This window comes from Mobula hypostoma, chromosome 9 (genome assembly GCF_963921235.1).
Source record: "Mobula hypostoma chromosome 9, sMobHyp1.1, whole genome shotgun sequence".
In the NCBI taxonomy this organism is placed as follows: domain Eukaryota; kingdom Metazoa; phylum Chordata; class Chondrichthyes; order Myliobatiformes; family Myliobatidae; genus Mobula; species Mobula hypostoma.
In genome coordinates this window covers 31,161,946-31,180,423 of record NC_086105.1, presented here as the reverse complement: position 1 = coordinate 31,180,423, position 18,478 = coordinate 31,161,946, and the positions used below count along the sequence as shown (strand labels likewise).

General features: G+C 41.1%; 1 protein-coding gene across 4 annotated transcripts in view; it reads left to right on the top strand.

The window, feature by feature from the left end:
• LOC134351604 (tubby-related protein 3-like) overlaps positions 1–18,478 on the top strand; it is a 100,945-nt gene that overhangs the window by 36,044 nt on the left and 46,423 nt on the right. For all 4 annotated transcript variants that reach the window (XM_063057979.1, XM_063057978.1, XM_063057977.1 and 1 more), the window contains exon 3: positions 16,187–16,349. In XM_063057979.1, the coding sequence (XP_062914049.1) occupies positions 16,187–16,349 (163 nt within the window). The remainder of the gene's footprint in view (positions 1–16,186; positions 16,350–18,478) is intronic.

The window sequence follows — 18,478 nt, the reverse complement described above, 5'->3', positions numbered from 1 at the left end:
TTATGGGCTGAGTGCAGGTCGGTGGGACTAGGTGAAAGTAGCGTTGGGTACGGACTAGAAGGGCCGAGATCACCTGTTTCTGTGCTGTAATTGGTTATATAGGTAAGTCAATAGCATCCTAACATTTTAAGTAATGTTTGGATATTAAACACACAGCAGATATTTTCCCCATTTGAACATATAAAACCATTGCAACACACCAATATCGCTGAATCAGTGGGAGCCCTGGGCTTGTTTTCCTGCAACAAGACGGTCCTATCGAGGGGTGATGGGAGACAGCGAAACTCGAAGGGGGTTCCTTGTGTCCAGTCTATTCCGCAATTTAGTTTTCGTTGCATTCATTGCAGAAAAATGTTGGAAATAGAAGCAACGTTTCAGTGCTTTCGTGGCTATCTCAGGATATTTAGCCTTGACTTTGATCCGGAATGCCGGCAGAGATGTTATGTCAAACTCGAGGAGTTGATCTTCTTCCCGCGCTGACATGGATAACGCGCGGGTAATGACCTCGCGTGCGTTCAAGCTGAACAGTGGGCGTGACAGGGAATGAGGAAAGGTGCAGCTGACTCATATTACCAAATCATATCGTTTCCTCGCGGCCCGGTGGTTGGGGACCGCTGATTTATATGACACGCTTTCTCAATTATTTATTTAACATTCAATAGTTTTCTCATTTCTTTGTAATACATTCCATGAAATTGATCTTCCTTTTTAAGATATAGTTTTATTGATGATCATAATGTCGGGCTCTATGACGACCTACCGATGCTCACCACTAAAATTGAGGCGAGAAGACTGCAACTAGCGGGGCACTGTCTACGCCACCCTGAGCTACCTGCCAGCCTAGTCATCATATGGGAGCCCAAGCATGGGAGGATGAACCCTCCCAAGACTATGGTCAACACGCTCCTAGAAGACAGTGGTGCGGCTAATGTAGATGAACTGAACACACTGATGAGGGAGGGGGGAAGTGGAGAGTTCGTCATTGTGCCCGACGCCGGCCCCCTAGGCCTGAGTCAACGTAGTAGTAGTTTATTGTTGATAATGACAGAAGATGAGTATCAAATAATTGGCCACCTACGATGCACCTGTATATCCACTACCAGATTTTCCCTCAATAAAAGGAAATTTGGCTTTGTGGAAAATGAAGTGAATGCAATATTTTATACTACGAAAAAGTCTGCAGATGCTGGAAATCTAAAGCAACACACACAAAATGCTGGAGGAACCTAGCAGGTTGGGCAGCATCTATGAACATGAATAAACAGTCGACCTTTTGGTCTGAGATCCTTCTTCAGGAGTGGAAAGAACGGGGGAAGATGTCAGAATTCAGCACCCAGGACATGCCCTTTTCTCACTGTTACCATCAGGTAAGAGGGACAGAAGCTGAAGACACACACTCAGTGATTCAGGAACAGCTTCTTCCTCTCTGCCATCTGATTCCTAAATGGACATTGAACCCTTGGACACTACCTCGCCTTTTTTTAATATATAGTATTTCTGTTTTTTGCATGATTTTTAATCTATTCAATGTATGTATACTGTAAAAGTATACTGAATAAGATTTACTTATTATTATTTTATTTTTTCTTCTATGTTATGTATTGCATTGAACTGCTGCTACTAAGTTAACAAATTTCAAGTCACTTGCCGGTGATAATAATTATTTTGGATACATGTATGTACAGTCAGATATGCAATCAGATCAATGTGTATTGATCAATCTGATGATCTGGTGAAAGCAGCTGTCCCAGAGCCTGTTGGTCCTGGCCTTAATGTTGTGCTACCATTTGCCAGATGGTAGCAGCTGAAACAATTTGTGGTTGGGGTGGCTGGAGTTCCTGATGATCCTCTGGGCCCTTTTTATGCACCTGCTGTTGCAAATATCCTGAATAGAGGAAAATTCACATTCAGAGATGACATGGCAATGATTAGAATTGGGATTGGCGGGGAGAGGGGGACGGAAAGAGAGTTGGTGGTGCCAGAGGAGAGTGGGGGGTTGGGGTGTTCAGGGAAGGTGAGGTGGGATGAAGATGGAGACTCCGAAGACCCAAAAGATGACAGTGGAGCCTGAGAGGTATGGAGTTGGATTTCTTCCTTTCCAGCCCTTAATCTTTCCTACCCATCTGGCTTCAACTATCACCTTCTAGCTATCCTCCTTCCCTTACCCCCTCCTTTTTATTCTGGTGTATTCCCTCTTCCTTTCCAGTCTTGAAGAAGGGTCTCGGCCTGAAATATCGAATATTTTATACTGTTGCCAAAGTCAGAATATACTGCTCCCCAGCTGCCAAGACATATAAGCACCCATGCAGGCACACACAGAGCTTAGAATGTTGTATATTCTTTCCCTTATAGTTATTGCTTCGTGTTCCTTTACATTAAACATATGTGTAACCCTCTCACCGGGGCTCGTATACAAACTCAGCTTTTTAACTAACAGCCATGTGCCTCAGCGGTGAGAAGGCCACCTTTCATAAACAATATATGTCTAGGGTCAGTATGATTTGGGGTCAACCAAACAGGAGTATCTGATGTTCTGATTAAAGGAACCTTGATCTGAGTGAGTGCTGTGTAAATACTACCCATATACAATTATCAATTGGCAAGAAATAAATCGTCCACTGCGTAAAATTATAAAGAAAGTATATTTATCAATTTCAGCTTTATCAGACAGTTAATAGGAAAAAGAAAATAAAAGGGCCCTTTACAGTTAAACCAGTCCAATGTGCACATAACATTGTAGCTCATACTGGAGTCGTCTTTACTCATGCACTGGACCCATGGTCTGCATGAAAGCACCCGTCACATTCTGAACTTCCCTCAAAGTCCATCTTGAACAAACTGGCTTTCTCTCAGTAGTATTGGCCCTTCCTCTTTGGAGCCATTCATCTGCACAAAGCACTCTTTACAATGGGGACTCTCCTTCCAACGACATTCTGCAGCATCTTCCCTTGTGTCCCACTCCACAGCTCCCACCAAAAGACCCCAAACCAAACTACTGTCCATCACAAATCTCTCTCCACCCCACACTCTCTAGAACATTCTCCCGATTCTACCATCCTGATTGCCTGACACAATAATCCTAAGTTGAACAACATGGCTTCTTATTTTTAGCTAGAGCCAAAGTAGCAGGACACACAGCTTTTGCAGAAAACTGCTAAAATGGAATATCTACAGCATGGCAGTAGAAATCATAACCTGGGCATTACATATGTAACCAATATTCAGAATCAGGTTTATTATCACTGGCATGTGTCGTGAAATTTGTTAACTTAGCAATAGCAGTACAATGCAATACATGATAATATAGAAAGAAAGCACAAGTAGTAAATCAATTACTGCGTGTGTGTGTGTCTATTATAGTTAGATCAAAAATAGTGCAAAACAGAAGTAATACAGATTTTTAAAAAAAGTGAAGTAGTGTTCATGGGTTCAATGTCCATTTAGGAATCATATGGTGGAGGGCAAGAAGCTGTTCCTGAATCACTGAGTGTGTGCCTTTAAGTTTCTGTACCTCCTTCCTGACGGTAACAATGACAAGAGGGGATGTCCTGGGTGATGGGGATCCTTCATAATGGACACTTCCTTTCTGAGGCATCGCTCCTTGAAGATGTATTGAAAGCTACGGAGACTAGTACCCAAGATGGAGCTGACTAATTTTACAACTTTCTATAGCTGTCAGTTCTGTTCAGTAGCAACCCCCCCCCCGCCCACAATACCAGACAGTGATGCAGCCTGTCAGAATGCTGTCCATGGTACATCTATAGACATTTTCAGGTGTTTTAGGTGACAAACCAAATCTCTTGAAACTCCTAATGAAATATAGCTGTTGTCTTGCCTTCTTAACAGCTACATTGATATGCTGGGATCAGGTTAGATCCTCAGCGGTCTTGACACTCAGGAACTTGAAATTGCTCACTCTTTCCACTTTTGATCCCTCTATGAGGATTGGTTTGTGTTCCCTCGTCTTACTCTTCCTGAAGTCCACAATTACATTGAGTGCAAGGTCTTTGCTGCAATGCCACTCAACTAGCTGATATATCTTGCTCTTGTATGTCCTATCATCTCCATCTGAGATTCTACCAACAATGGTTGTCTCATCAGCAAATTTATAGATGGTATTTGAGCTATACCTAGTCACACAGAAATGGGTATAGAGGGAGTGGAGCAGTGGGCTAAGCACACACCCCTGAGCTGCACAGGTGTAGATTGTCAGTGAGGAGCAGATATTATCTGCAATTGTAGAGGGAGGCACAGAGGCTCAGGTTCTGTAGCTTAGCGATCAGGACTGTGAGAATGATGGTGATAAAGAGTGAGCTATGGCCAATGAACAGCATCCTGACATTGGTGTTTATATTGTCCAGGGTGTGTGAAGAGCCATTGAGATGGCATCTGCTGTAGACCTATTGTAGCAATAGGCGAACTGCGGTGGGTCCAGGTCCTTGCTGAGGCAGGACTTCGTTCCAGTCATGACCAACCTCTGAAAGCATTTCATTACTGTAGATGTGAGTGCTACTGGGCAATAGTCATTAAGGCAGCTCACACTACCCTTCTTAGGCACTGGTATAATTGTTGCCTTTTTGAAGCAAGTGGGGACTTCCACCCATAGCAGTGGAGTTGAAAATGTCCTTGAATACTCCCGCCCATTGGTTGGCACAAGTTTTCAGAGCCTTACCAGGTACTCCATTGGGGCCTGTCGCCTTGCAAGGGTTCATCCTCCCTAAAGACAGCTTAACTTCGGCCTCCAAGCCAGAGATCACAGAGTTAATGGTCAGCAAGAATCTTCACAGCTTTAGTTATATTCTCCCTTTCAAAGCGGGCATAGAAGGCATTGAGCTCATCTGGTAGTGATGCATCGCTGCTGTTCATGCATTTTGCTTTGTTGGAAGTAATGTTGACATGCACCCGATGTCCGATGTCACCTCCAACCTCACTTGGAATTGTTTCTTTGCTTTTGAAATAGCCCTCTGCAAGTCATACCTGGTTTTCTTGTACAGACCTGGGTCACCAGACTTAAATGCCTCACATCTAGTCCTCGGTAGATGACGAACCTCCTGGGTCATCCACGGCTTTTGATTTGGAATGTACTGCAAGTTTTTGTAGGCACGTACTTATCCACGCAGGTTTTAATGAAGTCAGTAACAACTGCAGTATACTCATTCAGATTCAGAGATGAATCCCTGAATATAGTCCACGCCACCGATTCAAAACAATCATGTAAGCACTGCTGTGCTTCCCTTGTCCATACTTTTGTGGTCCTCACTTCTGGTGCTGCAGTCTTCAGTCTCTGCCTATACTCAGGGAGTAATAAAACAGCCAGGTGATCAGACTTTCCGAAGCGTGGGTGTGAAATAGCACAGTAGGCATTCTTGCTGGTAGTGTAACAGTGGTTCAGTGTGTTGTTTCATCTGGTACTACAAGTGATTTGTTGGTAATTATTTAGTGTTTTTTTTTTCAAGTTGGTCTGGTTAAAATCCCCCAAAACGACGGTGAAGATGTCAGGGTGTCCTGTTTCATGCACGTTGATCACATTTCTCAAATCATCTAGAACCTGTTTGGATTTGGCCTGAGGTGGAGTGCACACCACTACCAAATTGATCACTGAAATCTCTGGCGGTAGGTAAAATGGACGGCACTCAATTCCAAGATATTACAGGTCTGGTCAGCAGAACTGATACGTCTGTGCACCAGGAGGAGTTGATCATGAGACATACATCTCCACCTCTGCTTTTGAGAGACTTGACAGTCCTATCCTGATGCTGTTTAGTGAACCTGTCAATCAAAATTGCTGCATCTGGTATGGAAGGGTTGAACCAGAGTTCCGTGAAACAAAGGATGCAAGCAGTCCTAATGTCCCTCTGATATAGCACCCTAGCTCTGAGATCTTCAATTTTATGTACTAGAGACTGTATGTTTGCCAGCAAGGTAGTTAGTATTAGGAGTCGAAAACCTTGTTTTCTTAAATGCACTTGTATCCCTGATCGGTGGCCACATTTCATCCGAGGAGTCTGGCAATAAATATGGCCATAATCGGCATTGTTTCATCAGTTTTAAGCAGCAATAGATTGCTTAATCCCATTAAAAACTGTACAGACCTTGGAAGCAGTTGTGGTTCTGAAATGTATCATGCTGAACTGGGAATATTCTAGTCTCCTTCTGAGTCATCTTTCTCGGTTTCTTTTTTTGCCGTTAAATGCACTAATGATTTTTGTGCACCCTGCTGGTTATGCTGTGTTATTACTGCATTTTTAGAAGAGCATTCTTCTTTCATTAATCTACAGCAGCTGTCTCCTACCTGTCCAAAATATAGATGCTCACCATTTATCCCATCTATGAATTTTTCATCAATGCTGTCATATATGGACACCACAGTGGCCATGCTACTGCAATGCTACTGCAGCTTGGGGCATCAGAATTTAGAATTCATTTCTGGAGCCATCTGTAAAAAAGCCTGTATGTCCTCCCCGTGGAATTTATGGGGTTTTCCCCAGGTGCTCGGGTTTCCTCCCGTAGTTCAAAGGCATACCGGGTAGGTTGATTAGTCATTGTAAATTGTCCAGTGATTAGGTTAGGATTAAGCAGGGTTGTTGGTTACTGTGCTGGTCTGGTTCAAAGGGTCAGAAGGGCCTACTTCATGTTGTATCACTAAATAAATAAATATTTGATTTGATTTTATCATCAAACGTCTTGTGCAATACTTCATCTAAAGTTATTGAAAATCCCTAAACAAAGCATCCATGAGTTTCCTTTCATCACACATAAAAATTGCTGGTGAACACAGCAGGCCAGGCAGCATCTATAGGAAGAGGTACAGTCGACGTTTCGGGCCGAGACCCTTCGTGAGGACTAATTGAAAGAAGAGCTAGTAAGAGATTTGAAAGTGGGAAGGGGAGGGGGAGATCTGAAATGATAGGAGAAGACAGGAGGGGGAGGGATGGAGCTAAGAGCTGGGAAGTTGATTGGCAAAAGGAATACGAGAGGATCAGGGGACAGGAGGCCAAGGGAGAAAGAAGGGGGGGGGCAGCCCAGAGGATGGGCAAGGAGTATAGTGAGAGGGACAGAGGGAGAAAAAGGAGAGAGAGGAAAAAAAATTAATAATAATAAATGAATAAATAACGGATGGAGTACAAAGGGAAGGTGGGGTGATATACTGCGTCCGGTGCTCCCGATGCGGCCTTCTATATATTGGCAAGACCCGATGCAGGCTGGGAGACCATTTCGCTGAACACCTACGCTCTGTCTGCCAGAGAAAGCAGGATCTCCCAGTGGCCACACATCTTAATTCCACGTCCCATTCCCATTCTGGTATGTCCATCCATGGCCTCCTCTACTGTCAAGATGAAGCTACACTCAGGTTGGAGGAACACCTTATATTCCGTTTGGGTAGCCTCCAACCTGATGGCATAAACATTGACTTTTCTAACTTCCGTTAATGCCCCACCTTCCCTTCGTAACCCATCCATTATTTATTCATTTATTATTATTATTTTTTTCTCTCTCTCCTTTTTCTCCCTCTGTCCCTCTCACTATACTCCTTGCCCCTCCTCTGGGCTTCCCCCCTCCCCCTCTCTTTCTCCCTGGGCCTCCCATCCCATGATCCTCTCATATTCCTTTTGCCAATCAACTTTCCAGATCCTTCCCCCTCCTGTCTTCTCCTATCATTTCTGATCTCCCCCTTTCTCTCCCATTTCAAATCTCTTACTATCTCTTCTTTCAGTTAGTCCTGACGAAGGTTCTCGGCCCGAAACGTTGACTGTACCTCTTCGTAGAGATGCTGCCTGGCCTGCTGCGTTCACCAGCAATTTTTATGTATGTTGCTTGAAATTCCAGCATCTATGGATTTCTTCGTGCATAAGTTTTCCTTGATCAGTTCATGTTCATTTTTCATTCATTGCTTTTATTTCCACAAAGAACTCTGTCAGTTACTCTTCCAGGGTGGGTGCTTTTAATTGATCCATGTTTTGCTAAGAATTTTTCTCTATATTGAAAACAATGTTGATTTTGGAATACACATCAAAGTTGCTGGTGAACGCGGCAGCTTTCAAATCTCTTACTAGCTCTTCTTTCAGTTGGTCCTGACGAAGGGTCGGCCTGAAACGTCGACTGTACCTCTTCCTAGAGATGCTGCCTGGCCTGCTGCGTTCACCAGCAACTTTGATGTGTGTTGCTTGAATTTCCAGCATCTGCAGAATTCCTGTTGTTTGATTTTGGAATGATAGTTGTCAAATTGCTAGCATGCATTAATTGTAACAGCTGTTGTACTAAGTGACTCAAGAAGCTTTTGGTATAAACTTTTTGTGAACCAGAGTAGAGACTTCCTTGATGTCCTGAACCAAGTGAGATAAGAAAGCAGTTACAGTATTAGGATGTAATGATTTACAGTTAGTACAAGCTAAGTTATAGTATGATAATGGATTAGATTAAAAATTAATGATTTCAGTATTAAACAAACAGCTATTTAACAAAATGTACCAATGTAAATTCATCAAATTTTTAACTGAGAACTCAGTGGAAAGTAAGACCATTTGAAGTATTGTTCTGTAAGATGATCTTCAGTTGTGGACTGTTTTAAATACTGAACAAAGGAACTTGTCAGTGAGGTGTGAGGGTTACTATTATTTAACATCCAGTTTTCACAATTCTCAGAAGAAGGAATAGGACATAGTACTTTGGCATTATATTTAGTTACCAAAAATTTGTGTTTCCTATGAGGGTGTAATGCTTGATGTACTCTAGAGTCCTAATAGATTCCAGATGCCAGAGGCCAGCAATCAATGTCAAAAGCTCAAGTTTTCACTCAACAGGCTGGCTTCATTTGACTTATGGTGGGCATACAGGGCTTATTAACTTTCTAAGATTCATAAAGTTTTTATCATGAACGTTTGAGGAAACAGGAAGAGACAACTTTTAACACAAGAGATTCTACAGGTGCTGGGAATTTAGAGCAACACACACAAGAAACATCCTTGAGTCTTAAAACTAGATGAGATAAGAATGCAGTTACCCAGGCAAATGTAATCATTTACAGATTGTTGGTTCTGTACATGTTTAAATGTTAATTTTGAAAATTTACTAGTTATCTACTAGAATTAGTTAATTAAATATGGGAGGTATTGGCAATTGGTTTATTATGATTTCATGTACTGAGATATAGTGAAAAGCTTTTGTTAGTATGCCATCCAGACAGATCATTTCATACATATGTACATCAATATAGTACAAAAGGAAACTTTATAGGCACACTTGGCCTCCTCACCATGCAACTTTGCACGATGAAGATCGGTTTAGAGACTTGGAACAAACCCAGGTACACCCACTCATCTGGAGTGTTGTGAGTGTAGTGGTGGATTACTTAATCGCAGACATTTGAAATCTTTGAGGTGGTACGATATCTACTAAGTTCATTGGACGGCCAAGCAAACAAACACCAGTGTACTCTCCTGGGTCAGTATCCTCGGTATCAAAATTTTATCTGACTTTTATAGATGGACCACTTGATTTCCATTTCTGACAACAGATTACCAAAGTCATAGCCAAAGCCAAAACCTCTGTCACAGCAAGAGATTTCCAGGAGGATTGAGGAAAGGATTCAAGGATGTTCTGAAAGCCTCTGGAATTAATGTATTTTCATCATCTCATAAAGATCCATACATTATGAAGATGGAGCATCCTGGATGGAACTGAGAACCTCAGATCTCTTTAGGAACACATTGAAGTCTAATGAAAAGACCAAAGGAGAGTATTGCTTCCCTTATTCCTCAAACACATGTCCCAGTATTGGCAGAATATGCCAATCCCACATTGGCATTATCAGCCACCTCAGAACTTATAGAGTATGTGACAGATGTCATTTCAAGATAGCTTCTTTAACCCACATGTTTTGGTCATGTCCCTTGTTGGAGAAATATTGGAAAGATATTTTTGATATTATTTCAACGGTCCTAAATATAGACTTAAAACCTCATCCAATTACTGCTATCTTTGGACTACCAATGATAGACTTAAATAATTTAACCTCTTCATCACGAAGGATGATTGCATTTCTTACTTTAATGGCTAGAAGGTCCATTTTGTTGAATTGGAAAGAGGTTAACCCTCCTAAGGTATTTCATTGGTTTTCACAAACTATGGTGTGTTTGAATTTGGAGAAAATTAGAAATGCAGTTTATGACCCTTCCATTAAGTTTGAAAAAACTAGGAGGCCATTCATTCAGCATTTTCATTTGATGTAATTTGATCATTTCCAAACTTGTTTTATCTCTCTGTACTGTTGTTGGAGGGGAATGGAGTCGTCGACACTAAGGTTTTCTTCTTTTCCATTTTTAAGTTGTTAGTTTTGCCCAACTCTTTTAGTTTAGTTGATTAATTTTGTTTTTCTTTGGGGATGGGGTTTTTTTTTGTTTTTTTTCTTTTTCATGTTTTTTTTGATTTGTATTATCCGTTGTCAGTTCTACATGTTTGGGAGCTTTGTTAACTTACACTATTTGATTTTACAATTACTTTTCTTAAGTATAACAATATATCTCCTACTATTTGTATTATTGTTATGTTTTGTTTCTATATTTCGAAATTAATAAAAAGATTGAAAAGGAAAAGAACTTATAGAATAGAGTTGCAACAAATCATCTTCTTTTATGAGTGGCTTTCTGAGACGGGAGGGGAGGAGAGGCAAAGATGTTCTGCAGCGAGTTAACTCAAGGTTTGATAGTTGTAAAACAGATGATCATTCACCAGATGAAGCTTTTTTGAAAGTAGGCATTTGCTTTTGAATGATCCCATTGATCATAATGAAGGACTGCTTCATTTAGAAGAAACCTGGCAAAATAATTGTCCCTAATGGAAGAAAGGTTCTTCTTTAAATTCTGTTTTTCATTAAATAGACTCTTCTTTAATTGAGGAGGAGTGTGCTATTAACATATAAAGTTTGTACATGCTTTTGACATTAATTGTAATAAAGCAGGAATAATGAGATCTCTCAGATCTCAGGTGGTGACGAGACTTACAGGAGTGAGGTAAATCAGCTGGTTGAATGGTGTCACAACAGCAAGCTTTCATTTAATGTTATTCAGAACAAGGAATTGATTGTGGACTTCAAGAAGGGGAAATTGGGAGAACACATAACATTTCTCTTCAAGGGCCTAGCAGTGGAAAAGGTGAGTAGCTTCACCTGCATGTCAACAACTCTGAAAGTTTATCCTGGGTCGAACATATTGATGCAATTACAAAGAAGGCATGCCAGCAGCTACTGTGTATTTCATTTGGAGTTCATGGAGATTTGGTATGTCAGCAAAGTCTCTGGCAAATTTCTACACATGTACCACAGAGACCATCACTTCCTGGTATGGACGTGCCAATGCACAGGATCAGAAAAAGCTGCATCATAGGCATTAGCCTTCCCACCATCAAGGATATCTTCAAAATGTGATGCCTCAAGAAGGCAAATCCATCATGAAAGACCCTCACCGTCCAGGACATGCCCTCTTCTCGTTGCTGCCATCAGAAAGGACGTATAAGAGCCTGCAAACACACACTAAATGTTTTCAGTTTCTTCCCCTCCACCATCAGATTTCTGACCAGGCCATGAATCTATGAACACAACCCACTACTTTGCTCTGTTTTGTACTATTTATTTATTTCTTATTTATTCTTACTGCAATTTATACAACTGCTGCAGCAAAACAACAAATTTCATGACACATGAATATGAAGTGGATAATTTTACTCACCTCGACACTAAATTGATTCCATAACCTATGGACTCACTTTCAATGACTCCACAATTCATGTTCTGAGTATTATTTATTTACTATTTGTTTATTATTAGTGCACGTAGTAGTAAATTTTGTGTATTTGCATAGTTCGTCTTCTGTTGCACACTGGTTGTCAGTCTTAGTGTGTAGTTTTTCCATTGATTCTATTGTTTTTATTTGTTCTATTGTGAATGCCCACAAGAAAATTAATCTCAGGGTAGTATATGGTGACGTACAGGTATATGTACTTTGAAAATAAACTTACTTTGAACTTTTCAAACTTAGATAGTAAACCTGATTCTGACTGCTGTTGGGGAAGAACTTGTCAGAATTTTTCAAGAAATTTTAAAGGAGATGTGCAGGACAAGATTTTTTTTTTTACACAGAGAGTGATAGCTGCCTGGAAAGTGTTGCCAGAGGTGGTGATAGAAGCAGATGCAATAGTGGTACTTAAAAGGCTTTTGCATGAATATGCAGGGCAGTCAGGATATGAATAATGTGCAGGCAAAATGGATGATTAATCTGACATTGTGTTCAATATGTATATTACGGACCAAAGAGCCTGTTCCTGTGATGTACAGCTCTATGTAAAACGCAGATGAATTTTTAACAAGATATCAGGAATGTGGTGTATAAATGTAATTCAGTTTCACCCAGTGACTAAATTGTGTAAGTACCATTTCAATAGTTAGGCAGTTAACACAGTGCAAAACTTCAGCATGGAAAGCACTGTGATCATATACAAAAATATCTTTAGTCCTCACAGGTACATTTGTTCTGGGACTCTAAATTGTCCTGTGATTAGGCAACGATTATATCAAGGTTGCTGAGTGGTGAGGCTCAAAGTTCCAGAAGGGCCTATTCTGTATCGTATCTTGATAAATAAATAAATCCACCTCTTCACACTTGTCAGATTAAACTCCCCTCTTCCCTCAACCATGGGGTTTAACCTTTTGGACCAGCCTTCTATGTGGGAATTATGCACCCAGGGAAAAATATTGAATTCTGCTTCAATGCATTGAAGCCATAGGTCATTGTAAAAAAAAATCATTTGCAGTGTTTGGATTTACTAGCATTCATTACTCATTCCTAATTGCCCTGAGAAGTTGGTGGTGCGATCTTGTTTCAGGTTGTGTCAGTCTTTGTGTTTAGGAAGCTCCTGCTGCTTTCATGCAGAAAGTTCTAGCTTCTGACCCAGCTTTTTCACTATTTATGTATTTTGAGCAAGTTTTGTTGGGGAACAGGAAAGAACATCTAATTAATTTCTCATTTTAACACTGAAACATTTGCCCCTGTTGTTACTGTGCCTGAGCATGGTCTACATAACTCAGTTGAAACGCAAGGTACTGCCAGTGCTAGAATTTGGGGCAATGTGCATACAAGCATGAGAAACTCAGTGGGTCAGGCAGCATCTATGGAAGAAAATGGACAGTTAATACCTTAGGTTGAGACGCTTCACCTGCATTGGTCCAGATCCATCCAGTGCAGATGGCGCTTTTTGTGTATTGTATAACCCATCTACTTCTTGCATAACTTTGCTGAGTAATCCTGGGTATCTTGATTTGTCTGGGATAACAAAAATAATAAAGTGTATCAGTTAAGATGCTCTTATAATCAATCGTGTGTAATTCCTTTAGGGAAAGATTAAATAGGGTAGATTTATTATCCAGTAAAGATATTTAAAATTTTTAAAGGTTCACATGGACTGGATGTGAGAAATTTGCACTCCATGAACGTGGAAAACAAATGCCCATAAGACAAAGGAGCAGAAGTGGGCCATTAGTCCCATTGAGTCTGCTCCGCCATTTTATCATGAGCTGATCCATTCACCCATTTAGTCCCACTCCCCCGCCTTCTCACCATAACCTTTGATGCCCTGGCTACTGAGATACCTATCAACCTCTGCCTTTATTTAATACACCCATGACTTGGCCTCCACTGCTGCCCGTGGCAACAAATTCCATTGATTCACCACCCTCTGGCTAGAAAAATTTCTTTGCATCTCTATACTGAATGGGCGCCCTTCAATCCTTAAGTCATGCCCTCTCGTACTAGACTCCCCCATCATGGGAAACAACTTTGCTACATCCACTCTGTCCATGCTTTTCAACATTCGAAATGTTTCTATGAGGTCTCCCCTCATTCTTCTAAACTCCAAGGAATGCAGTCCAAGAGCGGACAAGTGTTCCTCATATGTGAACCCTCTCATTCGCGGAATCACTGTAGTGAATCTTCTCTGAACCCTCTCCAATGTCAGCACATCCTTTCTTAAATAAGGAGACCAAAACTGCACACAGTACTCCAAGTGAGGTCTTACCAGCGCCTTATAGAGCCTCAACATCACATCCCTGCTCCTATACTCTATTCCTCTAGAAATGAATGCCAGCATTGCATTTGCCTTCTTTACCACCGACTCAGCCTGGAGGTTAACCTTAAGGGTATCCTGCACGAGGACTCCCAAGTCCCGTTGCATGTCAGAACTTTGAATTCTCTCCCCATTTAAATAATAGTCTGCCCGTTATTTCTTCTGCCGAAGTGCATAACCATACACTTTCCAACATTGTATTTCATTTGCCACTTCTTTGCCCATTCTTCCAATCTATCCAAATCTCTCTGCAGACTCTGTTTCCTCAGCACTACCGGCCCCTCCACCTATCTTTGTATCGTCAGCAAACTTAGCCACAAAGCCATCTATTCCATAATCTAAATCGTTGATGTACAATGTAAAAAGAAGCGGCCCCAACACTGATCCCTGAGGAACACCACTGGTAACCGGCAGCCAACCAGAATAGGATCCCTTTATTCCCACTCTCTGTTTCCTGCCAATCAGCCAACACTCTATCCACGTATGTAACTTTCCCATAATTCCATGGGCTCTTATCTTGTTTAGTAGCCTCATGTGCAGCACCTTGTCAAAGGCCTTCTGAAAATCCAAATATACAACATCCACCGCATCTCCCTCGTCTAGCCTACTTGTAATTTCCTCAAAAAACTGTAATAGGTTCGTCAGGCAGGATTTTCCTTTAAGGAAACCATGCTGAGTTCTGCCTAACTTGTCGTATGCCTCCAGGTACTCCGTAACCTCATCCTTGACGATCGACTCCAACAGCTTCCCATCCACCGATGTCAAGCTAACAGATCTATAATTTACTTTTTGCTTCCTTGCCCCCTTCTTAAATAGTGGAGTGACATTTGCAAGCTTCCAGTCCTCTGGAACCATGCCAGAATCTATTGACTTTTGAAAGATGATCACTAATGCCTCCGCAATCTCTATAAGTGATTCCTTCAGAACACGAGGGTGCATTCCATCTGGTCTGGGAGATTTATCTACCTTTCGACTATTCAGCTTCCTGAGTACTTTCTCTGTCGTAATTGTGACTGCGCACACTTCTGTTCCCTGCCACCCATGAGTGTCTGGTATACTGCTGATGTCTTCCTCAGTGAAGACTGATGCAAAATACTCATTCAGTTCCTCTGCCATCTCCTTATCTCCCATTACAATTTCTCCAGCATCATTTTCTATTGGTCCTTTATCTACTCTCACCTGTATTTTACTCTGTATATACTTGAAAAAAGCTTTTAGTATCCTCTTTGATATTATTAGCTAGCTTCTCCTCTTTGATTTTATTAGCTAATTCTAAAGTAGTTAATAAGAGTCAAATGGGGAATTCAGAAGAACTTAAGGAACTCATTACTTTAGAGTTAGGGAAGCAAATGATTATAAATGTACTGTATTTAAGAGAAGACGTAAGGAGATGGTAGAAAGGAAGTTGAAGTGGAGAAAAAATACGATCATGGACATCTTGGATGAGATGATCTGCCCTTTGGAATATTTTTCGTGTAATTCTACAAAAGATAAATGTAACTTTTCGAGGCCATTACCGGGACTGGTGGATTTGAGTTATAAGGGGAGATTGGATAGGCTGTGGCTTTTTTTCTTGGGAAATAGGAAGCTATGGGGTGACCTAAAATCATGACAAACATAATTAAGGTGAACGGTAACAGTCCTTTTCCCAGGGTAGGGGACTCTGAAACAAGTGTCCCCTATCATGGGAAAGAGAGTATAGATTTAAGGTAGGAGTGGAAAAATTTAAAGGAGGCCTGAGGGTGGTGGGTATGTGGAATGGGCTGCCAAAGGAAGTGGTAAAGGTTAGTAGAATTACAGAATTCAAAAAATGTTCAGACAGGTACATGGATAGGAAAGAGGGATTTGGGCCAAACAAAGCAAATGTGACTAGTTCATGTAGACATCCTAGTCAGCATGAACAATTTGAGCCAAAGACCCTATTTATGAGCCATATAACTATGACTCTAAGGTATTTGTATCTTGAGTTGTAATTAGGTTTCTGTTTGCTAGAATGTTATTGATGTTCTTGAACTTTCCGTTTCAACATTTATGAATAAATTTCAAAATGAATCCTTTAACTTTCTCTCTCAAGCGTGCACTGTTGGAACAGAAGCAGAGGAAGAAACGGCAGGACCTTCTCATGGTTCAGCCTAACCTTGAAACTAAGCCCAGGAGGTTGAAGCCAAAGCGTTATGAGGAACAATCCTCATTAGTACAGTCTGATAACAACATCACCAGCCACAGAATATTAGATGGTAAGTAAAGTGTACATCAAATAATTACTTTTTTTTAGGACTATGTACTCTATGATGACATGGATAAAAATTAAGGCTATTAGATAAAGCAGCAGTATCTGGCCATTTAGCCCATTAAGCTTGCTTGCCATTCAATCATGGTTGAGTTTTGTTCCACCCGATTCTCCTCGTGACCCTTGAACCCCTTACCAATCAAGAAGCTATCAATCTCTGCCTTAAGGATTCCCAATCACTTGGCCTCTACAGCTCTCTGTGGCAATGAATTCCATAGATTCACCACCACTGGGTTGAAGAAATTCCTTCTCATCTTAGTTTTAAAGAAATATCCCTTTATTCTGAGGCACTGCTCAAGGATCCTGGACTCTGTTATTAAGTGAAATAGCTCCTCCCTCTCCATTTTATCCAGGCCTTTCAGTATCTGGTAGGTTTCACTGAGATCTAACGTCATCCTTCTGAAATCCTTTGAGTAGTGGCCCGAAATGATTTATGCTGTGCGTTACGTGAAATATTTGCATTATCCATTTTACAGATAACTCTATCATTCAAACAGAGCAACAAAAGTGTTTTATAACTCTGAAGAATTCATTTGTAATGTTTTCTGGACAAATGGAAACTGTTGTGAGGGTGAATGTGGTGCACTGGATTTTCCCTGCAATTACAGTGGTTTTGGAGAATTTCAAAACCTTAAGTGAACTAAAAGTCAAAAGTAGACGAGTGGCGGTTTTCTTTTATTTCTCAAAAAATATGAATATTCTAAATTTTATCAGGGTAAATATTCCATGGCCTCGTGTTAGCGATTATCTGCCATCTGTACCATATTGTTTATTCCAATATCAGAGTGGATCAATGCAGCTTTCTGCTGGGAGTCTAGCTTCATAGGATCTCTCTTCATGCAAGTGACTTGGTGTACTGACAAGAATTGCAGTTACAATCATGTCTCCCTGCCTCACCAGCTGTTTCTTTGCTGTATACATTGAGTAACTGTTCTTGTCTTTGATATTTCTTCAACTGATTTCTCTTTTGAACTTTGCTGGAGAGTTTGAGGCCAATTGTCAGGCAGGCACTGGAGTAGCTGAGCACCATTGTCAACAGGCATGAAATAGTGCACCCGATGCCTTCCCTATCATTGCAGTGGATTTCAACCAGGCCAGCTTGAAGAAGTCTCTGAACAACTACCACCAACATTTCACCTGTGGAACTAGAGGAGCCAACACATTTTACCACTGTTATACCACAATCAACAACACTTACTGTGCCATCCTGTGCCCACACTGGGAAGTCTGATCACTTGGCTGTACTTCTACTCCTGGCATAAAGCAGAGACTAAAGACCGCAGTACCAATAAGTGAAGACCAGAAAGGTATAGTCAAGGGAATCAGAGGAGCACTTGCAGGACTATTTTGAGTTAGTAGACTGGACAAGTTCGGTGATTCATCTTTGAATGGGGATGAATATACCACAGTTGTCACTGACTTCATCAAGACCTGTGTGGATGAGTGTGTGCCTTTGAAAACATACTGGACATACCCGAACCAAAAGCCATGGATAAACCAGAAAATTCACATTCTGCCTAAGCAAGGACCTGGACCTGCTGCAATTTACGTATTGCCACAATAGGTCTACAGTAGATGCAGTCTCACTGGCTCTCCACTTAACCTTTGATTACCTAGACAATAACAATATCTATGTCAGACTGCTGTTCATTGGTTACAGTTCAGTGTTCAAAACAATCATACCCTCAGTTCTAATCAAAATACTCCAGAACCTGGGCCTCTATTCCTCCCTCTGCAAATAGATCTTTGACTTTCTCACTTGGAGATCACAACAAGGAATTCAGGAAGGGGAAGTTAAGGGAACACACACCAGTAGTCATTGAGGGAATAGCAGTGGAAAAGGGTGAGCTGTTTCAAATTCCTGGATGTCAACTTCTCTGAGGATCTATCCTGGGTCCAACATATTGATGCAATTACAAAGAAGGCATGACAGCAACTATATTTCATTCAGAGTTTGAGGAGACTTGATATGTCACCAAAGACTTTTGTACATTTCTACAGGTGTACCAAGGAGAGCATTCTAACTGGTTGCAGAAAGTTGTAACCTCAGCCAGGTCCATCATGGTCACTGCCCTC